This window comes from Sus scrofa, chromosome 14 (genome assembly GCF_054392235.1).
Source record: "Sus scrofa isolate SSC_HxYL_T2T_F1_AM1 chromosome 14, Sscrofa_HxYL_maternal_Yorkshire_Landrace_v2.0, whole genome shotgun sequence".
In the NCBI taxonomy this organism is placed as follows: Eukaryota; Metazoa; Chordata; class Mammalia; order Artiodactyla; family Suidae; genus Sus; species Sus scrofa.
The window spans coordinates 84,692,654-84,720,489 of record NC_139396.1 but is presented as its reverse complement, the minus strand read 5'-3'; the positions used below and the strand labels follow the sequence as shown (position 1 = coordinate 84,720,489).

Below are 27,836 nucleotides of genomic sequence, written 5' to 3'. Positions count from 1 at the left end.
TCCAATTTAACTGCTTGAGAATATGAATGTGGCAGATCTCTCCATTTACTTTTATAGAAGTTTCTCAAATAGGTAAATTCAAGGATTCTAAAACCACACACAATGAACAAGAAAATTTTCATGTCTAAGTCAGTTTTAACAAACTGTAAGAATCGTTGAAACAACTACATTAGGGGAAATAGATAAAATTTTTAAAATCTCAGGAGTGGAAATTCCTGTAAAAGCTGTTGCCAGCTTTCATTAAGTAGTAACTGTTCACTAATGAGGACTGGATATTAGGATATTTCAAAATAATTTTACATAATCACATATAGTCTATCATTTAAATTGATGGATTTTTCTCCCCTTTTTTTCTGAGCCAATTGTAGTGTTACAGACAGAAAATTTCAAAATTCATTTTTTTACACCAAATTTAGGTGGGTGTTCTGAAGCCAGGCATAAGTATTTCACAAGAAACAAGAATATTTTATAATTAAAAAGATACTTTGATAAATATCTTTCAAATGTCAATAACAGGCAAACTAGTAATGATTATATAGCTTTGTAACAATCTAAAAAAACTCAATGTGACAATACAGTCACAAATGTTACCAAGCCTATAAATGCAAATAAAGTATCAGTAATGAAATTGATCCTTACAGTTAAGGTTCATTGTTCAAATAAATTAAATTAAGCTGTTCTGAAATTTTAACAGATCAGTGCAAAGATATGAGTGTTTTTTAAAAAGTTATCAATGAATATCTCAGAATATTAGAAGATTATTGTTATCATTATTTTCTCACCAAAATGAAAAAAATGAACTGATGGGGAGTTCCCCTCATCACTCAGCAGCTTAAGAACCTGACTAGTATCCATGAGGATGTGGGTTCTATCCCTGGCCTCACTCAGTGGGTTAAAGGATCTGATATAGGTAGCAAATGTGCCTTAGATGTGGCATTGCTGTGGCTGTGGAGAAAGACTGCAGCAGCAGCTCCAATTCCATCCTCAGCAGGGAACTTACATATACCACAAGTGCAGACTTAAAAAGAAAAAAAAAAAAAAAAAAGAACAGATGGATGAATCAATTCTTTCACTTCCCTACAAAAGTAGTTACACTTTGATTCAACTTAGGGGAAAAAAAAATCTTACTATTTCAAGAGTATCCTGAGAAGCAAAATGAGTTTAAAAACATTACCATTTGCCACTACTTATCTGAATGAGCCAGAATTTCCTAGAAACAATGCAATGAAAGTAAAATTCAGAAACAAAGACTGAGGTTGATATAAAATAACAGCTTTCAAGTAAAACTACTAATTTTAATTTATTACCAAACCCACAGATGGATTTTACTTGAAAAATAATATGTTTGAAATTCTGGGATAAGTGTATACTAATCAAATGCTTCTACTTGTTAAGAGTTTTGTAAAATGTAGTGGTTTTGTTTTAAAAGGTTCTCTACAAATTAGAAAATTTGAAATAAGATTTCAAACTAGATTAAGTCCAAACTATGGATCATGGCATAATCTAGCTAGCTTTTAGTTTATTTTCTCACAAAGAAAACTTCTTTCCTTCACCAATACTAAAATCTGTGTGTCCCTAGGACATAACATGGTCTTATGCCTTCATATATGCCACTTATCTTGCTAGAAATGTCCCATTTCTGGAAATTTTTTATTTTACTTTGAATACCCAGAAAAAAATTTTGCTTCCCTCTATGAAGCCATTTGAGAGATTCAAGACAGAATTAACCACTTTTTCTTCTATACTTTATTATGTATTCTAAGGATATTGTATACTTATCATATTATATTTATTTAATTATCTCATCTCCCTACTGCCAGCAAATCCTTTGAATGCAGGGTATGTTACACTCATTCTTGGACCCTTTCCCCCCATCTTAATTCAGACCCTAAAGTTGTAATAATGTTCAAATAAATAGTAAAAACAAAAAACAGACCAAAAAAAAAAAAAAGGCAAATAAAAGAACAAAAGGAAACAAATGAGAATATTAACTAAGTTTAGCACCTAAAAATTAACTTTTGAATAAGAATAGAATGTCACTGTCCTCTAGCTATTGTATTCAAAGTGTGGTCTGTAAACTATTTACCAGCCTGTGATGAAATAAATATAAAAATTGACTAAGTATTTAGAAGCTTTTATAGGAATTTGGCAGTGATTTTTATGTCTGTTAAATCTTTTGGATTTTTTAAATTTCATTTTTCTAATAATTCATTTTATTATACTTTCATAACATATCAGTCAGTGATAGATTGACTATTAAAAAATACAGATAGTTTGAAAAGCACTATGTGAGACTATGGAAATAGAAAGATGAGTAAGACTTTGCCTCTTTTTCAATGAGAATTTGGTCTAGAAGGAAGAAGATGACATACATAAACTTTAATAATATATCAATATAACTAGTCATTTCTCAAAGTTCATATTATCATCTTTGATACTTTAAAACATATTTATTAATGGAATTATAAGTGTACCTAGAAAACCTTATGTATAACTAGCATTTCTTTCTAAGGTTATTTACATGATGACTAGATTTCAAGTTAAAATTAGGGCTTGTTTCGCTCACTGACTATCAGACATAATGGCACAGAACTAGGCTAATGCCTGGTAAGGTTTTTCAGCTTTCCAAAGCTCTCTGCCTGACCTGCATAATCTTAAAACCATGGTAATCTATAAAAGCAAAATGATTATACAATTTTTTCTAGAAACTCTTCTTTCAATATATTATTCCTATCAAGAGATATTATTTTCTTAGTCCTCTACATTAAGAGTTGGCAAACTTTTCCTACAGTGGACAAGACAAGTATTTTAAGGTTTAATAAGTATTTTAAGTTTTGTGGGCTAAGTGGTCTGTTATCACAGCTACTAAACTCTTGATGTTTTAGCACGAAAGCAGTCAGATAGTATACATGTAAGGATAACCTGACCCCCTTGCTGTACAGTGGGAAAATAAAAAAAAAAAATTATAAAAAAAAATGGGCATGACTTTATTCCAATAAAATTTTACTTACAAAAACTGGCAGCAGGTTTTCAGATTTGGCCCAGGGAGGTAACTTGCTGATCCCTGTTCTACATCATAGATGCAGTCATGAAGAACATATCACATAATTGATGCTCAAAAAATTGTTTTTTTCTTTGCATTTATCATTAGTTTTAAAAATTTTTAGGGACTGAGAGATTCACCAACATTTAGACTTGGAGAAGACACTATTTTTTGAGAAAATCAAGTATCTTGGAAAAAATGTTTATGCCTTGCCTCTAATGGCATATATCTAGGGGAGTTATACGCCTTTAATACTATTATTAGATAGCAACACTCCCACAGGCTATAGAAAACAAAGAGAGTTATTTATACCAGTTGCCACTATGCTACAACTAATAGTATATATATGCAAAAATCACACAACCCCTTTAAAATGAACCACAAACTTGGCCCAAATGGTCATAATATCACAAACAAAGCTAATCATAATTCAGAATACTATATCTTTGTTCAACTAGCTTCTAGTGAGCAATTTCAAAATGCAGAGCACTTGTTTGCATTAATGAGCCTGAATTGTAGATTTATTCCATCTTTGGGATTCAAAATTGACCTTCCCCATTATGTGATGACTCCTTACCTTCAAGGGATGAGACACAAAGCTCATTAGAAGTCACTCTAAAACTGAAGTCAAATTCAAATCTTTCTTTTTCACTTAAGTTCTAGTTTCCCTAGTCAAATATATAGGTCCATGAACCACTCTATTCCTCACTCTAGAACTCTTTCCCCAGAACACAACAGAAATTGCTAAATGTTTAATATGCTTCCAAGGAAGTCTTCTATGTTAGATTTCAAATGTCTTAAGGTACATTTTCTTTTCACTTTATACTAAATCCCTGTGAAAAGTCTCCTAAGACTCCAAAACTACATTTACACAGATGGCTCAAAATCTCTTTGTATGTGTATGACTTGGTCACTCTGCTGTACAGAAGAAATTGGCAGAAAAAAAAAATCTTAAAAAAATTTCTTTCATAATCCTCTAAAAGGTATCAAGTGGTTTAGGTTTTATCTAGTAATGATTCTCAAAATATTATTGGATGATGAGTAGCTTTAAAGAGTGGGAATCAAGAAAAAGAGTCTAAAAAGAATGTAAATGGATTCTTTTGTGGAGATTCACACTGAAACAATAATGACAAGGCAGTATAAAATACTGTTCTGGAAAAATGATTTTTCTGAGCGGTGCCCCTAGAAAAGGGTGTGGGACATATTCAGATGTCCACTGAGACCTAAAATATGAGATGTAAAATATTGTCATCATGATGTCTAAATACTATTTTCTTTTTCTTTTCTTTCTTTCTTTCTTTTTTTTTTTTTTTTGGTCTTTTTTGCCATTTCTTGGGCTGCTCCTGCGGCATATGGAGGTTCCCAGACTAAATACTATCTTCTTTTTCCTTTCTTTCTTTCTTGTCAATGATTCTTCTGATTTCCCAGATTTATAATCCTAAAGTTACCCTTTGTCGCTTCCCATTTTGCTTGAAAATTCAATCACAAAATTTTAGTAATTATTTTTAGATTTCTTTTATATACTATTTTATACTCGCTATCCTTTCATATAAAGAACATGCTGAGGCTGCTTATTTTTCTTGTTAGGACTCTTCAACTCTTCTACATATTTCTGCTAGAAGATTTCCTCAAGTACTGATTTTACTTCTCAAATGTATGTGTACAAAATATAGTCTTCTTAGAAGCTCCCGTCGTGGCTCAGTGGTTAACAAATCCAACTAGGAACCATGAGGTTGCGGGTTCGATCCCTGGCCTTGCTCAGTGGGTTAAGGATCTGGTGTTGCAGTGAGCTGTGGTGTAGGTTGCAGACGTGGCTTGGATCCCGAGTTGCTGTGGCTCTGGTGTAGGCCAGCGGCTATAGCTCCGATTTGACCCCTAGCCTGGGAACCTCCACATGCCTCAAGAGTGGCCTAAGAAATGGTAAAAAGACAAAAAAAAAAAAAAAAAAAAAAAAAAATTATGTATATATAGTCTTCTTAATAAGACCATTCTTAATAAGACAGTTTAACTATTGTCTGGTAATAAAATATTTTAAACAGCTAAAAATTAGGTAAATGCTTTAGAATAGTAAAGATAAAATTTAAATAATTTATAAACATTAAAAAGATCCATATAGAAAAACTAAAAAGAAATGAAAAACAAACCCAAGAAAGAGGCAAATGCTATAAGAAAAACTTAAATAATACATCCAGTAAGGGCAGAGAAGGTAATCCAAAAACCAAAAGAATTATGCTTACTGTAGTAACTGATGCAGCTGATGTTATTACTGAAGCCCAGGATAAAATATCAAAGTCATAAAAAAATCAAGCTTAGGCCTAAGAGAGGGAAACATTAGCAGTGATTAAAGAAAAGTGACTTGGAAGCTGTTTAGATAGTGTTCTATATCTAACACTGTTAGTGTTCTAACTGGCTTACTTACCTAGGCAACAAATCAAGTTGCCAGTGTTACTGCTTATTATGACATATCAGTCATTCTACCACTGGAGGGAGCCTGGTCACATATTCTTTGATGTGACTTTTACTCTAATGACTTCCTGATTTTCTCTGGGAATGAATTAGAACCCCTACCAAGAATATAAATTGGTTTAACATAATCTGATGACTTTCAAGCTTTTTGTTTTAGTTTTCATTTTATTTTTGTTTTGTTTCATACTCACTAGTGCAAACTTATGGCACCCCTATAGTCATAGCTGGGTCAAAGAAATTAATCCACAGGTCACATGTACAGATCCATGGTTAGAAAAAAAATAAAAATAAAAAAAATAAAGAAAACAATTGATAAGATCAAGAGCAGAGAAGCCTTGTGATGCAAATACCTACCCAAAGCAGGTATCAAGGTCACAAGGCACATGAAAAACAGCAAACAGCAGATTTGAAGTAGAAGCTGAAAACAGCTTTTAGGATTAATGCTGAGAAAGATATTACTGATAGGATAGAAAAATATAAGCAAAGGATGGAGTACTGTAATTGATTTTACTGTTCTTTTAAGATTCAGAATTTACAGTTTTCACCGACTACTCATGCAGTTCGAGTGACAAAAGAAAGATTTACTATGCAAACAAAACAAAACTAAAATAAAGGAGGACTCTGGCCAGGAGTTCCTGTAGTGGCTCAGTGGTTAACAAACCTGACTGGTACCCATGAGAATGCAGGTTTGATCCCTGGCCTCCCTCAGTGGGTTAAGGATCCTGCATTGCCCTGACCTGTGGTGTAGGTCACAGACACAGCTCAGATCTGGCATTGTAGCTGTGGCGTGGGCTGGCAGCTACATCTCTAATTTGACACCTAGCCTGGGAACCTCTATATGCTGCAGGTGTGGCCCTAAAAAGACAAATAAATAATTAAGTAAATATTGTCCAAAAAGAATTAAAAAGCAGTAGTTCGACTGAAGAAGATAATGTAGAGAATAATATTCCTTTTATAATACCAATTATTATTCTCTTTTGTGTCAAGAATCGTAAGAAATGCTACGTAAGTAATACTTCAATTAATTATTTCAACAATTCCACAGGACTGACATTATTTTTCCATTTTTACATGAGAAAGTTTGAAGCTAACAAAAAGTTAAGTAATTTGCCTAAGATATCTATCAAGAGTCAATATTGTAAAAAAAATAAATAAATAAAAGTCAATATTGTGTCATAGGTCTAGCTGATTCTAAAATGGTATTTACCACCATGCTAAATGCTATGTCAGTGAGACCAACGCCAACCTTACATTCTTGTACTATTAAAGGTAATAGCTAAGAGTATTCTTCCTAGATGTCAATTTTAGAAATATCATTAAGAATTATCTAACGCAGAATTGTGTTACTAAGTACTTCGGTATTTTGTTTCCAAAATTAACATTTATTTAATTCACATTTCAATAAGCATAAAGAATATCTCAACTGATTTCAAATTTAAACAAATACGATAAAGCCCAAATTCAAGGAATTTACCTTTTAAAATATATAAAAAGAAAAACCCTTTTTCCCTTTCCTCCACAAAAACTACTGTTAGAGACAAAAACAGGGAAATCTGTCAGCTTCTGCCTGTGCAATTTCTTTAAAATGTGTTCCCTGGCTGACTAGCATCATAAACTTCACAGATCATATCCAGGCAGTCAGAAAAATGCCCTAATCATGGAAAGAATACTTGTTCAAGCTAGAAAGCCTTGGGAATGGATTTAAGTGCTACACAACAAATTAATTTTGTATTTTCTTCCTCACTATTATAACAAGACTGCAGGGAGCTTGGATGCATATAAAGCAATATAAAGATAAATCTTCTCAGCAAGGAAAGAAAGCTTCTATATGTATATGCATGATAAAAAAGATGAAAAGAAGCAATGCAGAATTCTATGTATGGAGTCAGAGTTGTTTTGTCATGTTAAGGTCACTGAGGGTCTGAAGAAACAAACTGGAAAAGAGTTTCCAAATTACTGATGCTTCCAGATGAGAAATTAATGTTTTTTCTTTGATGTTTTTGGAAAAGTACATTAGATATGCAACTTGAGGATACTTCAGCACAGCAGAGATGGAAGAAAACAGACTCTTTCACTTACAACAGAGATTACAGAAACTACTAGATCTACAGCACATCTTCAGAGATTTCCTAATAGAAGTCTATCCAGAATCTTCATCTGGAATAACCCTTAGGCAGGGCCTTACACTAGCAACCAAAGCACATACGCCCAGGATAAAAGTACACATGAGATAGTGTGTGTATATAAATCCTCTTGTATAATTAAAAAAAAATCCAATTATATGACCACTTGGACTCTATTCTATATTTTCAAAGACTATTAGGTATTTTTGAGGAATCATGAGAAAAAGAAGCATTGTGAATTGTTGCTAATAATGTAAACAAATTAATTTATAAGAAAATAGCTAAATACAGAAAAAAAATAAGAGAGCCAGAGAAACATAAGCCATACTGTTTACCAGCAGCTCCAGCTCTTAGTTGATGCAATACGCAAAACACTATAAAATTAAACATGTCTATGAGTGGAGAGGGTAAAAGGAAATGTTTATTAAACAATCATATGCTACTTTCTCATTCTATTTTAGTCCACTTACAAGGAATTTTTCTAATTTTTCCCATCAGATTAATAGTAGAGTAAAATAAAGAACAAACAAGACAAATCTATTTCTATAGTCATAAAATTATGAAAATATAGCATTTATTACTTGAGCACATAATATACCTACCACATACTAATATTTCTGTAATATAGTTATAGAAGTTAAATAATGAGGCCTTAGAGAGTGAAAGGAAGGGAATGAAGGAACCAAATAGCCTTTACCTGAAAATCTCTCAATATAAAATTTATAATAAGATGTGGTTGAAAAACTTAATGCAATACTTAGAAATTTTTTTGTAAAAATAACTATATCATCTCTTCCAAATTATTCCCATGAAGCCAACTTATTAACATCTTTGGAATTGATGCATAGAGTTATGAAATGAAAAGTTAGGCATTTAAGAACACCTTTACACAAGCTATTTTCAAATTTTACACATCTTTTAATAGAAGAGTTAACCCTTTATATATGTTGGTATACACTATTTTATAAAATGAAACATTAGTTAATCTATGCTGAATCCATTAGAAAGTCTGCAAATAAGCAATTTTCATAGATATGGCCTAGTGACAATACCTTTCCAAATCAAATGTTACATAATTGGCTCATTTTGCAGGATTAATAATGTGAAATGAAACAACTAAAAAATATTAACAAAATAAAATGACCACTTCTCCAGAAGAAGAGACCATGGTAAATGCAGCACATTAATTTTTGCACTCTACATTATTAACTCTGTAACCATCATTTAAAAACTTTATGTTTCCTAGTATCTTTGAAACATGTGGTTAAAAGCAATTTTAAGTATTGATTACTGGCTTCTGAAGAGCAACCATGACTGCCTGTTTCCAAAAACTACAGCAATAAGCTTCTGATACATCACTGAGGTAAATGAAAATAAAATCTACTTTTAGTAGATTCTTGGTTTTCTGTCAAAGCAATCTAGGAAAATGAAAATATTTACAATGATAACAGTACAAAAAGTCATTTCACAATAGTGTAAAGTAAACTCCATGGGACTTCTTATGTGATATGTTTTTTAAAAATCTGTATATTCTAATAATGCAAGCTTATATATAGAATATAGAAACAATGAATTTTTTTTAGATGCCACAAATATGTGCACCTATTACTATGGTGACCAAAATAGTCTAAGGATGAAGGAAATGTAAGTAACTTTTCCAAGAATATTTCATAAACATACAACACTTGTTTCAGAATTATTTAAAGTGGTTTTGGATTCAAAGAGCAATTACTCAAAGAGTGACTGTCCTAAATTTATTATCAAGTGGAAACTCCATGTTCAGCTGACCTAAACTGCACTGTATAACAACGCCTAACCAAGTTATTACCATTTAAATGACTGTAAACAAGACCTCTGCTCTCTACTTGGATTGATACTGATCAATTTTATGACCTATCATAAGCATATTAGTGTTTCTATATCACTTTGGCTAAACACCATTTTAAAATTACCCCTCTCTATATAGTTAAACCTTAATTTCATTTAAAGCCCAAACTGTTCAGAATCATCTCGACAACACACAAATTATTTTTCCTTTGTCAGATGTACAATTTTACAATTATTAGGCCAATCAATACTAATTAGGTGACTTTACAGATGAAGTTTTATTCCACATTACTTAAATAGCACTGACCTCCAACTACTCCAACTCATACAGAAGCACTATAACTACCCATACTGCACAGAGTACTAGTTTATCTCTTTAACGTTCAGAACCTGTGTTTAATCAATTTCCTTCTTTAGGAGACTGCCAACTTTAACAATAGAATAGGCCATATAATATCAACACACAATGGTGAGTACTCGCCACATATTCTGAATCACAGGAGCTATATTAGGCCACTTCCTTTACAGATTTTTGACAGTTTCTAAATCGTACCCCAAAACCACGAAGCCTGTGGCTGTCCTTGGTGCTGAAATGCACTCTTTTTCTGCCCCTTCACTGAAGAAACTGTCACCTCAATCCCATTTTGAGAGAAGGAAATCTGAAGAAGGGAGGTTCAGAAAAGGAAATGATAAGTTTCTGGGCAGAGATCGCTAACTAGTGTGTGCGGGGGGTGAAGGGGGTGGAACAGGCTAGAAACATCCTGAGGGCAACTCCCCTTCGGCTCCCGGAGACCCAGGAAAGCGGTTCTGCGGCAAAGGTCGGACACGCCTCGTCCCGAGCTGGAGCAGCGGGCAGGAACGGCGCCCTCGCGGGGCAGCCCCTCAGCCGGGGCCAGGCAGCCGAGAACAGCGAGCGGCGCCGCAGCCGGGGACTTTCCCGGACGAAGCGCTAGCCCCGGGGTCCTTTTGTTCCCCGGGTTTGAGGGGAGGGTAGGTGGGCGAAGGGGAGCCCCCACCCTCATTCATTTGCACAAGGGTTGGGGGGAGGACAACAAAAGACCCTGCCGCCCGAGCGGGCAGGGTCGGCCAAGCCGGGGCTGCCGAGGCGCCTGGCCGCGGCGCGGGCTCGGCCCCTCTCCCCGAGGTCCCGGCCGCTCTTACCGTCCCGGTCGCACAGCTGAATGGCCTCCAGGCTGAGGTTTTTGATCACCTCTTCACAGGGACTGGTAGGGCTGTTGAGGGCATGATCCAGGCGCGGCACCTCCATTTTTCCAACCCCCTTCTCAAGTCCGCCTGCTTCGTACCCAAGCTCTCTCGGCGGACCGTGTGGTAGAGAAGGGCGGGAAAGGGAAGGGGAGTGGCGGAGGGCGGGAGGGGGGCAGGCCTGGGAGTCGGCGCTGAGGAGCCGAGGCTGAGCTGCGGGGCTAGAGAGCCGCTGCCGAGGCGACAGCAGAGGCAGGAGCTCCGCGGAGCGTGCGGGTCTGAAAGACGGAGACCGACCCGGCGCGAGGGTGGGAGGCGGCGCGCTCCCGGCGGGGAGGGGACGCGGTGCGCGGGGAACGTGAGGAAGAGGGCGCGAGGCGCGCAGGCGCGCAAGAGGACGCGTCCACCTGCTGGCGCGCAGCATTCGCTCTCCCCCGCCCTTCTGCGCGCGCGCGCCCCCGGCGGCCCTCCTGCCTCGGCGCCTTCAGGCCCAAGGTGAGGGCTCTAATCGCCAGGAGCGCGGGAACGGCGGGCGTGTCTGGCGGTGAGGGTGGCGCTTGCCTCTCCCTCCCTCCCGGTGAGGGTGATTTGGCGTTCATTCCCTCCTCACAGTGTCATTCGGAGCCAGGTTGGCACTGAGGCTTCTGCACGAGGAGGTGAGATTGAGCAGTTGGTTTATCAGGGATTGGGAAAATGAGGGTCCACACACTTTTCTATCGGGTTTGGGAGCCCGCGGGCAACCTTCAACCCCTCACGGTCCGGGGCTCCTAGCCGCCCTAATCCTGTTTGCTTGGCCAGCCATTGGAAACAGCTGCTCAGTGTGAGAATGAGCCGACTAAATGAGGAGAGGTACGGTTTAGGGATAGGATTTTGGCCATCCCGAAGGAGGGGCAAACTGTGGAATTCAGAACTGCCAGAAAGGTGAGGGAATAAGGGGATGCCCGCCAAAGCTGCTGAAAGGCAGCAGATGTGCCTTGGGGAGCCAGCTGCTAGTCTTTCATCCTTCACAGTCTAGCTTCATTCATTCATTCAACAAATAAGTGCTTACTCCCCATCAAAGGCTTTGTTTTAGTTGCCAGTGAAGGAGAGAAAGACAGTATCTGCCCTGCAGCATTTGGAAGGTAGCTTTCTTTTCCACAGTGGAAAATGTGCTGTCTTAAGTTACCCTAAACTTGTGTGCCCATTATTTTTAGTGTCACGAGATTCTGCAGTGCACTCAGTGGAGGTGTACATGATTTTTAAAAAGAAAATAGATATAGGGTCCCAGGCGTTTTGCTTTTTTGGAATAGTTTTTAGTTTTGTTACTATCTCAGGATCAAAAGTAGTGCCACCTCCCCATTTTTAGTGTGTATTCTAATTTGAAATGAAAGTTTCTTGTCATTGATTTTCCAACCTCAAACCTAGATGTTAACCTATAGAGTAAGTTTACACATGGATTGCTATATGCTGCCCTTTCTAGTCGCATCCATTTAGCCATAACATGGCTAAATCTAGTTAATTGATGCCTCATGAAACACAAGGACCAGCTTAAGGTAAAATAAGCCTGTGAGAAAATTTGGCACAATTGCAAATTGTTAAAAATCTGCAGAATATAATTGGGTATCCTAAAGTGAAACGTCCTCATTATCAGCTTAGGTATTAATGAAGATGGATGTCCTTCGTGTACTTTGAGAAAATTTTTGTGTCAAGGTGTCCCCAAGGAAAGGATAAATTATTACTTGTCAAGAAGCATGACAAGATGGTGCTTATTGGTGAATTTCCTGTGTTTTAAAGCCTGGTTCTGAAGGACTAGAAATTAATATTGTCAGCCCAACTACAATAAGTTCATCTTTCAGAGTAGTATTAAATTTATAAATCTTAAAATGAACTGTGTAAGCTATATTACCAATTTATTGATTTACAGATGAGAAACATAATTCATGCATAGAATTAAAATTAAAAAGCATATGAATATTTAGAAAGCACCTGCTATGTCCAAGGACAGTATACTAAACGTTGAATTTTTGAATCCAAATAAGGAAAGATAGACATTGAAAAAGTAAAATGATAGGTGTTATGAAAGAGGAAGTATGGGAGTTTGTGGAAGCACACACATGGATCCCATCAAAGTCTGGTTAGTTAGGAAAGCCTCTAAAATGACTTTATTTTAAAGATATGGGAAATGATTGAAAGGCTTTAAAGAGTAAAATATCAGTAGAACAGTATTTGAGTAATGGAAAATGGGGTGATGTTTTGAGAAATAGTAATGCAAATATAAGACCTACTTAATCCAAAGCACCTTTCTGTTAAGGATTTAGATTGTTACATAAGAAATATGAAAAATCAGTTAATGTTTAACTTTTGACATTCAGCCTAGGATTTTTTTTTTTTAGCAATTGTTAGGCCTCAAATCAAGACATTGTCAAGAGATAAAATATAAATTTGTACATGGTTTAATATTTCAAGATTAGGCCAATGATGCAAATGATAGAATTTCTCTAGCAAAGACAAGATATTCTAGCCCACCATAAAGGCTTAGGTCAGAGATTGGTGTAAGGAAGATGGTGGCTGTGGGATAAGTAAGTAGAAGAAAAGGCTCAGAGGATTATAAAAAAGAGGTAGAAGTGCTTGAGGAAGGCATCCAACAACATTTTTACTCACTCTTACCTTGAGGATGTAGGGTGAGGGGTTGTAAATTTAGAAATGTCCAGATAGATATGGGAAGGCTACAGGACAGAGCAATTGCTGCCCCAGTTCTTAGATCTCTGGGAGGATGTCACCGGGTCATGCTAAGAGGGAACCACATTCAAGTAACGTTGAACAGGGCATCATTGTTAGGTGAAGGGAAGACAGGAGTTTACTTTCCAGAACTGCTGAAAGTTCCTTGTTCTCAGAAGGTAGCTGAGTTGAGAGCTAGCAGGCCTGCCGTGTTAAAAGAGCAAAGTGATATTCTAGCAAAAACTGCAGGGGAGACCTTCTAGAACACTGATGTCTAAACCATCAAAAAAGATAAGACTTGTCAGTCAGAGACAGCTACCAGGCCCTGACCAAACTGAGAAAGCACAGACTAAGAGTTTTCTACCCACCAACTCCAAATGAAAAACCAGATATGCAGGAGATGTCAACACAGAAACCCGAGGAGGCAAAAGATACTATTTAAGTCCCAGTGCCTCAGAGTAATGATATTCCCAAATACCATTTAAAAGAGGATATAGGGGGAAAGGTAGAAATCTGAAAGACTGAGGGTTATATCTAAAAAAATCCTAACTTTACCTAAAGGAACATATTAAAATACTGATTTATTTAGGTTCCTGGATTAGACTAAAAACATATTATTCCCCCTCATCTATATATAAGTGAATGAAATTTATGAAGATAACATAATCAGTTTTAGGTAAAATGAATATGAAGTTGCAGTGGGAGCCTTTGTAATCTCCATACACTTACATTGTTTAATTTTTAGCCTGAGGTGCTTTGCAGTAAAATCCTACCAGTCATTCAAGCTCCAACTCAAATGGTACATTCCCTGTAAAGATTATTCCTACTGACCAAAATGTCTTTTTGTTTTATTTACATGAGGCTTTATTTATAGTTATCTATAGACATAATCACTATGATTTATGTCATTATTATACATGAAGAATCAGGCTCAGAATTTGAAAAGAACCTTAAACATATCTTATTTCAATCCTTTGTCAAATGTTGAAGACCTCAATAAGAAGTTGTTTATCTTTTAATAAATGATAAATTAAAATCCTAATGAAGTAATCCAAAGTCTTACTCATTCTGGGCCCAAACATGCCTACTATAAGGTCAATACAAAGACCTTAATTTTCCCCTCTGTTGGTCATACACAATAACGATAATCCTTCTTCTTTCTACCCATATATTCAATTCCCTGGGTAAATGCTCCTATTTCAAGTATTTCTGATATCAGATTGCTTTGAGTCTCTCTGAGACACTCATGTTGCAGAGTGTCTGTCGCTCTGTACGCTTTCCTCTGGATGGCTGTAATTTTTTTAAAAGTTTGTAGGTGAACGCACTAGTTGTGGAAATATAATAATATATATATTTAATATAAGTATTATAAATTATATTATAAATAATCTAATGTATAAGGAAATACACAGAAGTATATCACTATATATGCCATACATAACACAGCCCAGGATCACATGAACTTTCTGACAGTTATCACTCTGTTCACACATCTTGAGCTTATAATACCTCTTTGTTGAAAATTTTTGTTTCACCTGTAATGTTGTATGTTTTAAACACATGTTATAGTATTTGCATAGAGAAGATATTCAGTACAATTTGCTGAATTATTTGGTTGAAGCTCATTCAATATTTTGTATTTAATTATATTGTTGTAGCTAGCCTAGAATTTTCAGCAAACCCAAAGATAAAGTAGGTTACAAAGTCCTTTAGGTAAGCTTATAAGAGTAAAGGTCATTCTTATAGGGTCCACAGGCTGTAGGCACAACTCAGTTTTTTATTGCTAGGCAAAAGGTGAAGAGTGAGAACCAAAACCATAGGTAGAAGCAAGCTCAAAGAAATGCGTAGTAAATTAAGGAGTAGTTTTTTTAAATCTTGTGATATTACCATAACTTTTCCTGAGCTTTTCTTATAAATGATAGGGTGAAAACTCATGATTGACAGAGACAAAATTGAAAGCAACTCAAATATTCTAAATTCTTTAACTTGATTCAAATTGAGTAGAGTCTGGATTTGTGAAGATCAAATGAGGGAATGCATATGAAAGTATTATGTGAGCTGTGAGGCACTTCAGAAAGTTAGGATATTGTTATTAGGGGACACTAAGGATGCCATTAAGAAAGGCTATCTCTGTTCAATTTTACAGTACGAATTCCTTGAAATATTTTAATGACTATTTCAAAACATTAAGAACTTCCATATTTAGAATATCTTTATGATTTAATGTGTTGGGGCCCTTAAAAATTCTGCTTAGTTTTGTTTGCTTTGGGTTTTATCTCAGTAGTAGATTATTGCCAAACCCTTAACCAAATACACAGTATTGAATCCCTGCCCGGCATTTGATTTCTACACTCCTAATTCTGTATCACCAAATACTTAATGGGAGAAGATAGAGAACTAAAATGAATTAATCCATTACAAATTCATGCTGTCAAAATTAGCTTGCTTAGCGATTCAGTGGCTATTGCAGACCACTACTCTTTGAAACACCAGCTCCATTCTCATTTTCAAAAGACGATCTCCTCTCTCTTTCCTGAAAAAAAAAAAAAAAGAAAAAAATGAAGGCCAGCCAAGTGAAATCTCTCATTTGTTCCTATCTTTAGCTCAGTAAGTCCTGGTAAAACTTGCTACTTTTCCTTCCCTAATGTATATCCTCCATTCAGTGCCTGTGTATTCCAGAATAGAGTTAGCTTCCTAATTTTACCCCTTCCCACCGCTTTGGTCTTTTTCTTTCCTCTGATTCTCTTTTTTGTCTTTAAACATCACCAAATCTCCTTGACTTTAAAAATTATCTTACTTAAACCAACTGGTTATTATCCAGTTTCTTAATGTTCTAAGGTAAATAAGGAACCTGTTAAAAATTGTGAAGTGCCGTAAAAGTGTTATGCATTGCCTCTATTTCCTTTTAATCCCCATAGAGTTTATCACCCATCTCCACCACTATCACCCATCTTTACTTCAAAATCATCTTTGAATTTGGTGAGATTTTTTTCACATCACCAAATATAAAGCCCTTTTATCACCTACATCCTCTTTAATATTTCAACATTTTATTTCTGCTGAACTTCTGTAGCACTGAATTCTATTGGATCTCTTCCTACATGTGTGCTTAATGTTTATCTACTCTAGCTTCTAAGCTACCCTCTTGAGGGTAGGTATTCCTTAAAGTTCAACCTCTGACATTATGTTCTTCCCTGTTTAAAGCCATTTCCTCTGAGAATGCATGCATTCCCATGAATTTTAATGTCTTCTTAATGTTTAAATTCTCACCTTTATCTTCAGATCCCTATCTCATGTTCCTAACTATAAACAAAAGCCATTGTCCTATTTCCAAATAATGAACATTTTAACTTACATTCCCATAATCATTTCTAATTGATCATTTCATCTCCAAAACTGATTCCCTTTTCTAATTTGCCCCATTATATTTACTGGCAGCAGTATCCTTTTAGTCACCCTCTATTACCCAGTTTTTTTATTTTCTCTTTTCCTTTTTAAATGAAGCTGTCCTCAAAATAATTAAAATTTTACCATAGCTCTTGAATGTGTGGCTTTTTTCCTGAATTATAAGTACTGCTAACAGCTAACACATTAAATTCTCATAATTTTGACTATATTATTGAAATTACCCTGTGCATAGTCTTTCTACCTCCTTCAGTCATGCTGCTACTAAGACTGACCTGCTGAGCACAATGATGATCAGAACTTGCTCAGTAAATTACAGTGGCTACCTATTTTTGTTAATGGTAAGTTTTTTAGGCATGTATATGACAATTGCAAAGCAATATTATAAGAAGATTAATCTACCCGTGTTTCTTAGGATGAATGGAAGACAGGAATTTAGGAGGTTATTATAGTCTAGGCAAAAAATATATGGTATTATAGAATGAGACAGAATTGGGACTGTCAAGGAAACCATGGGTTGGAGAGAGTTGGTATTATACTATTGCTTTCTGAGATTAGTTTTAAAAGTGACAAAAAAGAGATCCGTCGTTTAATATTTTTATATTTTAAAACACTAAATTGTTCACTCATATTACTTATGACTATATACTATTAGTATTATAGTATAGTATCTTACGGCATACAAAGCAAGAAAATTGTGAATATATTTCTCCCTTGTTTAAACCCAACAGTTATTTGCCAATGATATACAAGTAGATTAACCTTAAGAACTAAAGCGACATCTAGTCTTTATTCTATATTTGTGAATAAACAAAGCTTAACTAAAAATGGTTCTTAGAGTAGCATGTCTTAGAATACCCTCTGCTGTCACCGGTTAAAATTTAAAAGGAGTTGGTATTGGGGGAAAGAAACTTTGGGAGGGATAGGAAAGAAAAAACTTCTCTATAGACTGAACCACTTTGATTGAGAGCATTTCTCTTCTCTTCTCTGGTCCTTCCACTTCTATTCAGTGTGTATTACAGCAGAGTATTTTCAGAATGTGTTCAACTACACACCCCTCCCTGAGTAGCATGTCAGGAAATCTTGAAAATAAATTATATATAATAATATATATATAAATTTATAAGTATATAGTCACAAATCAGTTTGCCACAGTTCTAGACTATTCTTGCCTTCATAGATGGATCGTTGTAGTTTTGAGTTTTTCACCATTCACTTATGTATTTACGTTATTGACAGACAGGATCTCTGGTCTTTCCCCCTCAAACATCTCAAAAATGCTTTCCTGAAGTCCTAATTTAGTGTCCTCCTAAATATAACCACAAAATTTCCTGATGAGTCTTTTTCTAGGATTTTTATCTTAGCAGAATTAGAACCATGACTTTTAGAATGATTAACACGTTTTGGTTTCCCAAAGTTCTTTCTAAGCTAAAATAAATGCTGATAGGATCTCTAAAACTCACTTTTCTGAACATCCAATTTTCTCACAAATGTGCTGTAACATCAGTGATATTATATTGCTCTTATTTGCAATATACTCATTAGTGTGATAAGAAGCCCTAACTCAACAACCATATCTGGCCTTGAGACTTGGTCTCTGATATTTGAATAAACAAAACTACTAAACTGCATTCAATTAAGGTTTAATTTTCCCAACTTCATCTAAGCTAGGCATGCTCCAAGATCCATAATGAAGGAGGTTTATTTAAAAAATTATTGAGTCAATAACATCCACTGAATGATGATTCGATGCTATATACATATGTATGTACGTATGTATGCATGAAGTCAGTGCACATTATTGAGCAGCCATTAGCTTTTCTGTGAGGATACAAAGACACTACCCATGTAAACATTTTGCCTTACCCCATGTTATTGCTGTTATCCTATGATGCAGATAAATGGAATTGCTTCTGGCTAGCTAGTTTTAGCAAGAGGAGGTGGCATCATAAAAATTAGCACAGCAGCTATTTCACAGGAGAGGCTTCAATTAGAAAGTGGCAGTAGTAAGGGCCAGGGAGACAGCTAACTATCACTTTTTACGCTTCCTAATAAAATCCTCATCGTTAGGGCACATCAGTGGGATCATTTATTGTTCCAATGTGTGTTAACATTCACTGTTTAATATTCATAAAGGTGTTAAATATTTTAAATATTGGGAGACTGTTTTACCACTTCTTTGTTTGAAACTTCTCCATGACAGCTAAGCCAAGTTGTATGTGATTATGCCTCACAGCTAGAAAACTATTTCCTCTTGAAATAATCTGTTGTATCTAGAAAGAGCTATAGAGTCAACACTGTATGGAATCAAAAACTTCCTCCACTGTCAGTGTTTCCCCATTTATCTTGAAGATGCAGAGAGAAATTAATTATTCTGAATTAATTCATCCGTGTGTATATATATATATTTCAAAACATTGATATCTCTTCTGATTCATCTATTCTCCAGTCTAAAGCTTCTCACATATTGCAGCTTGACTCAAAAGTTATTACATCTTTGGTTTCCTCTGAATACGCTCTAAAATTATGTATTTTCCTCTCAAAATATAATGCCCAGAACCAAACACAGTATAATCAGGGTGGTCATATCACAATAGAGCAACTCATCTAAACTTATTGATTACAAATAAGTACTTTTACATAAATTGACAGGTCATTCACATTAAAAATGTTATTTGATTATAATTTGACAGTGTATGGCTATTCATCTTTGGAAAGTTCTTCGCAGTAACTCATTTATTATTCCTCACAACAACCTTCTTGAACCTTTGTTTTTTAAGCTGAAAGAAATGCCTGCAGTTCTCATTTTTACAAATCACAGAGATACTAAAACTAATTATGCATAACATCAAAAATTGGAAATGTCTGCAGCGCAGTTATATTTTATGTAGTCTCTTGATTACCCATGGTCCTTAAGACCTTTAAATCGCAATATGTCATGAAGCTTGATAATAAGATTTTCTGTTTATGATAAGTGTCATATAACCACAAAGTATCTGTAGATTCACACATTTTGTGGAACAGATCATGGGCTAATCTTCCATGGTGTGGAAGGTTTTGACAGTCCATGAAATGCAATAAAGAAGCCTTATTTCGGATATTCACAGAGCAAACCTGACAGCCCTATAAGGATTTAGTTGATGCTGTTATAATGATAAAAGGGATTATTTCTTTGGTCTCTCATGTGATACTTCTTTTATTACAGTATAGTCCAGCACTGCATTAATTTCTACTCCACAAAAATGTCTCTTACCTAGACAAGTGGTTTGATTATTTAAGATATCACAGAACAATGGAGTTCCTGTCGTGGCTCGGCGGTTAACGAATCTGACTAGGAACCATGAGGTTGTGGGTTCGATCCCTGGCCTTGCTCAGTGGGTTAAGGATCCGGCGTTGCTGTGAGCTGTGGTGTAGGTTGTATACGCGGTTGAATCCCACATTGCTGTGGCTCTGGCGTAGGCTGGCGGCTACAGCTCCAATTAGATCCCTACCTGGCAACCTCTATATGCTGCAGGAGCAGCCCTAGAAATGGCAAAAAGACAAAAAAAAAAAAAAAAAAAAAAAGATAGCACAGAACTGAGGAATAACGGACTCTTAATCAAATATAGCTGAGAGAGAGACTCAGTCTGCAGAGACACTACATAGACAGTAAGCCTACTGAAAAAGTCCCAATACTCCCAGGAACCAGAATGACACAAAGTTAAATTCTAAGCCATCATCTGGCAAAATTGAACATTTAAGAGAGTAGGCACTTTTAGTATCATTCTTGCCACGCACTACATTCTACTGTCCTTATTTCTATATTATTTCACTGTCTTACATCCTTAGATCAATCACTCTTTCTAGATCTTTTTCTTTCTTTTTTTTATATATCATAGAAGCCAAATGACCTTGTGGGATCAGGAGAGGAAAAGAGGACAAAACAAAACAAATGTAATAATAGGATGGATAAAACAGATATGATTATAGGCCCTTGTTAGTTCCTCTATTTCTCTCTCTTAAGGATATCTTTATAGGTGACCCCAAGAAACTGTTTATTTCAGGAAAATTAATTTGTATTCAGTCAAACTAATTTGTCTGGTGTCTCATGAACAAATCAAGTATCTAATTTGTTTTATACTTTTAGATATTTTTTGAATTTTTATTGAAATTCTTAAAATGCAGCTCATAATGACTGTTTCATGTCTTCATAAGAGGTGGCAAATCTATAGTAGTAGGTGGTACAATTGATACTTTTGCTGATCTTACCTTATGGATGAACAGAAGAAATCCTAATAGGTCAAAAGCTATGATTGATTTTTTGCTTCTGCCACCTTAATAATAATTCAGATATTATTAAGTTTCTATTTCAAGGCTCTTGTCTTTTCTTTCTCATTCTAAGGCTTCAGTACCTTTATCAAAATAATGGCCTCTAAACAATTTAAAAGGGTAAACTTATGGAAATGTTGTAAATTAATGAGTTGTAAGATAATATAGTTTCCAAGTTTCATCCTTGATCCCTTGACTGGATCTGTCTGCTGTCTTTTACAAGGAAGACAGCTAAAGCTAAGACAGTTAAAACCTTTCTTTTTTTAGTATTTTTTGTTTTGTTTTGGATGGAAGTGGCCTGTGGGTACTGAATAGAAGTACAATGATGAGCAATGATGTTTGCCAAATCGTTGCCTTAAAGATTAGAGCCCACAAATGTAAACTCCATTGCTTTTGATTAACACAACTTAAAGATTTTTAGTACTTCTCATGTAAAGGGTACTAAGAACTAGGACACAGAGTATAAGACTTTATTCTCAGATTGACTTTACTCATGAGAATAAACAGTCTACTGCCATAGAGGTACCTTAAATTCACACAAATACTTTGCTTTTCATAATATGGCATATGCTATAACCAGTTTTAGGTCAGAAAGTAAGACATTGATAGTTTTCTAGCATGCCAGTGTATGGCCTAAATATATATATAAAATATGACTCTGCTTTCGTCACTCTTCTTTTATTTTCCATGTTGTTAGTTTGTTTTATAATGCTAATAATTGATCTGTGCTTGCATTCCGTGTAGCAAGCATGTGCTTTATAAGGAGAAATGTATCTAGAGAAGGGAGAAGATATAGAAAAACCTTAACATTTTTATCCATATATTTGTAGGTGTGGATATTTTACCTTTTTACACAAAAAAGTAGAGCATAGAATAGGGCAGAGTGTGGCAAATGTTGCAGGAGAGGAAAAATTGTGTGCTGTGTAAGCACAAAGAAGGGAGTTTATTTTAGCTAGGGGAATCTACGTGAATAAAATACTTGTCCTGAGTGCCGTTAAGTACAATAAACTAAAGTGCCATCAAGTTGCTTCTCTAGGCTCTACATTGTACTCAGAGTGCTGCTGAGTCAACCATTTTAACCTGTTGAGGGATCCACAGAAGCACTCATCTTATCCCAAAAATATTTTTTTTTCTTTTCTGTAGATACACCAGGAAAAAAATGATGACATGGCCCAATATCAGCATACCTGATGTGTTCTTTCAGGTTGGGTCTTTTTAATGGGTAGGGAGAATGAATGCTCTATGTGCAGAGGCCATTTAACAATGATGGCTAAGGAGGTTAGTTATATAGACAACTTTAATTTTATTTAATGTAATGAAAGTACTTGTGGATATTACAAAATACTTCCATACTGTTATAAACACTAATATTTAAAGTCTTTATTTTCTTGTTTCATCTATAAGGATTATTCAAGTTGGTCTGGCAGTGCTGTTCTTTGAAAATCTGGCCTTCTGAATGTTCTCAACTTGATTTTGTGTAATAACCTCTAATACCGTAAGTTTTAATTTTTAAATTAATATTGAAGTTATCAACTATTGTTTTCTTACAATATATTCCATGACTATTATGTTGAAAGTGTCTGAGGCTATTTAATCGCCTTTAAATATATTTATATTTCTCTTAATGAATATAAATATAAGAATAAATATATATTATGTAATTTATATTATTTAAATATATATTTATATATCTTCGTAACTGTATATTACATAAGATACATATTTATATTAAAACCATAGCAATTTCAATGTTTACAACCTAAATAATTCTCTTCTCTGCCCATGTCTTCTAATAAAGCCTAGAAAAACAAATAGGACCCTTTTGTAGTTGCTGCTTAATAGTGCCATAGTACATGGCTTCCAGACAGATTTATAAGTAGCATCACTACTCCATATTTTTGCTCTAATTACAAGCAGTATACAATAAAATCATTTATTAGAGGATATAAATTTTCAATTGCCAGTTTTTCCCTCAGCAAGTTTTTCATTGAGGTAAGCCTCTACTTGTCTTATGTGTGAGATTTCCAAATTATCTATTCTGTATAATTAAGCTCCATACTTACAAAGTAAAAAAGTCTTTTTTATAATCTCAGCTTAGGTCACCTATAAAATTATAAAGTCATCTTATAGGGTAATTCATATCCATTATTAATAACTGTTCACTCTTCTCTTTCCCTAATATGTCTTCTGGGGTTTTGCCAAGTATATACCATCAAGAGATAATAGTTCACTCTTTCTCTTTGACCCCAGGGTGAGATTATTATTAAAAAAAAAAAATACAGGTAAATAATTCTACTACATCTAAGAGTTTTTTCCCTAGATAAAAGATATTAAAATAGGGATAATTAGTAGGCATGCATAGATATATTCTGCATCCTATGATTTTAGGGATATAAGATTATGAAGTGAGACAGATATCACGTTTTCATAAAGCCTTTATTATATACGTTTCTGTGTATATTAATATACATGACTGTCAAAGCTAAAGCGGGAGGTCCTTGTCTTTACCCTGAGTCTGAGCTGCTGATCCCCTTTCTAATACTGTGTCTACACACTCCTAAACCATAGCAATGTAATAGATCCTTGAGAAATAAATATCTTAAATAATGACAACTAATATGATTAAACTTTCTGAGTTAAGTGATTAGTTTTTTAAAACTGACTAGAATGAAAATGGTTTGAGTATCATAAAATAAAAGCAGGCAACATTTTTTGAGAGTTTATGGGCACTGTTCTAAATACTTTATACTAATTAATTCTTTTAATATTCATAACAACCTTTGAAGTGGATACTGTTTTCATCTACATTTTACAGAAGAGGAAAATGAACACAGAGGTTAAATACTCTCTCAAAGTTTTGGAACTTGAATTTGAACTGATATAGTTTGGCTTCAGGTGTAATCTTTATGTTCAAAAATGAAAAGAAGGCATTCCCATCGTGGCTCAGTGGTTAACGAATCCGACTAGGAACCATGAGGTTGCGGGTTCAATCCCTGGCCTTGCTTGGTGGGTTGAGGATCTGGCGTTGCCGTGAGCTGTAGTGTAGGTCACAGACGTGGCTTGGATCCCATGTTGCTGTGTCTCTGGCGTAGGCCGGTAGCTACAGCTCTGATTAGACCCCTAGCCTGGGAACCTCCATATGCCGTGGGTGCAGCCCTAAAAGAACAAAAGACAAAAAAAAAAAAAAAAAAAAAGAAAGAAAATACATACATACACACATACAAACACACACGGATAGAGAAAGAGAGTATCTGTATGTGCTCAAATTCAGTGTTTTCATTTCTTAATAAAAAAATACTGGGTGTTTCATAACTTATTACTATAGCTAAAATATTCACAGAGAAAGAAGACTCACTTCACACTTTCCTTACCCACTGAGGGAAGAAAAACACCAATATATAGTCATTTTCAACTCTTTTCAGTATTATGTAATTTTTTGAATAATGGCCTTTTGGCAACTTTTTCCCCTTTCCTTCCTTCCCTCCTTCCTTCCCTCCTTCCTTCCTTCTTCCCTTCCTTTCTTTCTTCCTTCCTTCTTTCCTTCCTTCCTTCCTTCTTTTTTAGTTTTTTTGTTAATGACAGTGATAGGATACTAGAGACTTAGGGAATGGCTAAAAGATTAGAAAGGTTTGCAGTTTCTATATCCCAGCTTCATCATTCAGTTTGTGAAACACTTTTTCTTGCCTTTGAAATAGAATGAAGTTTTATTTTATTGTTTATGAAAAAAGACACCCATATGCATACACTCCACATATTATCTGTGATTCTAAGTCAACCTAAGTTACAATTTCAACTGTCTTCAGACAAAATTAATAGATTCTGTAACTTAATACTGTCCCTGATGTTATGTACAGGCAGTTTTCTGAAAATGCAAAACAAATGAGAATTAAAATACTCTTAAAATAGCAAATTGAAATTTTTAGACTCATAAGTAATTTCTTTGATGGTTTAATTGTTCTGTACCTGTTTGAGAAGTGATGAGCCATCCATCTTTAAAACTATTAATTTTAAGCTATTTGCATACATAGAAGGTAACTAAGGAAAAGAAAACATAATATCAACCTGATTATGATATCTATATTATTTCTTTGATGCAAAATAGAAAGGTAGCTTGATCACATAATCACTCAAACTTTTCTACATGTAAGAGAAGCATTAGACTAAAGGTTTTGAGATATATACAGCAGTGTGTTGGTAGATTGGATATACAAAGCCCTGATTTATAGTATTTGACTTGTTTTTGTGGTATAAATACTATTATGGGTTGATTTCAAGATACTAATGATTTAGCAATTGACTTACAAAATTTCTAAAAATTTGTTACTCAGGTCTAACATAAAACTAAATGCATAATTATATGACTTGGTTTCTTAGTCCCAATGATAGTAAGCAGTAGACTGACTGTGTTCATGTCCCAGTGCTTTACACCTCATGTATCCACATCCTTTCCCATGTAAGATCCTCTCACTGATATTCTTGAACTAGCCAGGTAACTTATTTGACCAGTGGGATGTTAGCAGTCATAATACATGTGAAAAAGACCATATTTCCATTCTGTCTCTTGAACGTCTCCTATTGCCATTAGAACATATGCAGGCTAAGCAAAGCCAGATTTTCCTGTCATTGCAACTAATACCATCCTGAATCAGTTGACAGCCAACCAATCCCAAGAAATGTGAGTGATCTCAGCCAGAATCAAAAATCTATTTTAGCTGACCTCCTGATGAGTATAGATACATAAGCAAGCACAGCCAAAGTACGTGGAGTCATATTGACATATAAGATAAATACATTTTTAAATGTATTATTGAGGTTTTGTGGTTGTTTATTATGTAGGATCATTTTGTTAATAGATAACTGATATAATGATGTTGTTATTTGGCAAGTATTAACTAGGATGAAAATAATTTATATGAGGCAATATGCTTGTAAAAAGAGATCAGTGAAACCTAGGTTTGAATCCTGGATTTACCAGTTTTGGGAAGATAGACTTGAGAAATTTATTCAGCCTCTCTCTACCTAAGTTTTCTCATTTGGAAATTGTAGATAACTTGGAGTTCCCATTGTGGCTCCGCCAGTTAAGAACCTGACTGTGCCGGTGAGGATGCAGGTTTAATCTCTGGTCTTGCTCAGTGGGTTAAGGATCCAGCACAGGCCTCAGCTATAGCTCCAGTTCGACCCCTAGTCCAGGAACTTCCATATGCTACAAGTGTGGCTGTAAAAACAAAAACAACATAAAAGTGTAGATAACTAGCTTTGTAGGGTTATTGTGAAAACTAAATATATATCAGTGATTAAGAACAGAGATTTGGAATCTTACTGCCTGGAGTTGATTTCCAGCTCCACCATTTTAATACTTGAAAGCACTTACAATTATATAGTTTTAATTTACAATGCATATTCTAAGAGCTACCTAAATTAGAATTATATAAATAAAATAAAATACCTGGCACACATATATTCATTAAATGTAAATGTAATGTAACATAGCTTTTTGTTTATCATGGAAAAATGAGTTTAACATTCTGGTAAAATTAGTTATAATAATTATTTATTTTTAAATATTAGCAGAGATTATCTGGAAGGGGAACAGAGTGGCCAAGTAAAGTTAAGACACTGTTTGTAGGAGTCCCTTTAATCTCCAGAAAGCAGGACCACCAAATCACTACTCTAACAGCTTCCAAGGAGAAAATTCCAACTCAGGATCCATAAATATAAATTTAGGGGATCTGTCTAAATTACTAGCAGATATATGATGTTTTTGCCTTTCTATCTAGCATACTTATGCAAGCTAACTTTCCTGTTAAGAGAGAAACTGAGGGAATTGAGGAATGCCTGTCAACATTCTGGTTTACATGTCTGAACAAAGACTTCTTAGATAAGATGGGGGGAAAAAGTAAAAAAAAAAAAAAAGATTCAAGGAGATAATTGGCAGTCAAAATCAGTACCAAGAGATTAACATGGAGTAGAACCTACCACAGAGTAGAAAGAGGAGTAGAAATTCAATACAGTTAATTATGAATTTGTACATTCTGAGGATGACTCAACATTCCTTGCTTCACAGACCAAGAAATGGAGGGCCATGAGCAATAACAGGTATTTGGAATCAAGTCACCACTTCTTCGAGGCAGATAAAAATATGGTATTGTGCAGCTCTGTAATGGAGAGTGGAGTGTGGTAGGCATATATAGGCCTGAAATTGAATTGTCATTTGGAATACGTGCTCCCTTCTTGGAGTAAGCACCTAAGATGCATGAGGAAGCCTGCCAAGATATGTGAAATCTACCAGCTGTTCTCTGTAGAGACAAATTTACGCAAGAGGATTAAGGGAGCCAGAAGAAACCTGGAACATAGTTATAGTGATTTGAGGTTTGGGGAGGGAATCTGGAAGACTGTGGGGACACAGATGGATTTAGATCTCAAGTTGAAGGTTGTGACTCTGGCACCAAAAGCAGCATGTGAAAGTTAAAAATTGCTTAGGCAGATGCTATTGGAAAATAGGGTTTTCTTTTCTTTATTCTTTTTTTCCCCTTTTTTGGCTGCCCCATGGCATATGGAGTTCCCTGGCCAGGAATCAGATCCCAGCTGTAGTTGTGACCTAAGCCATAGCTGCAACAACACCAGATCTTTAACCCACTGTGCCAGGCCAAGGATCAAAACTATATCCCAGTGCTCCCAAGACACTGCCAATCCCGTTGAGACACAGTTCCTCTTGGGAACTCTGGTTTTTATTTTCTTTTTTATCATCTGTTATGCTATAATGA

At 35.3% G+C, this 27,836-nt stretch overlaps 1 protein-coding gene across 2 annotated transcripts in view; it reads right to left on the bottom strand.

Annotated features, from left to right (window-relative positions):
• Positions 1-10,984, bottom strand: part of PHYHIPL (phytanoyl-CoA 2-hydroxylase interacting protein like) — a 91,764-nt gene extending 80,780 nt beyond the window's left edge. The window contains exons 1-2 of one of the 2 annotated variants that reach the window (XM_084993039.1): positions 10,621-10,984; positions 10,013-10,075 (exon numbers count right to left, since the gene is read on the bottom strand). In XM_084993039.1, the coding sequence (XP_084849165.1) occupies positions 10,013-10,075; positions 10,621-10,726 (169 nt within the window). In that variant the 5' untranslated portion in view covers positions 10,727-10,984. 2 annotated transcript variants of the gene reach the window in all.
• Between the last annotated feature and the right edge of the window lie 16,852 nt (positions 10,985-27,836).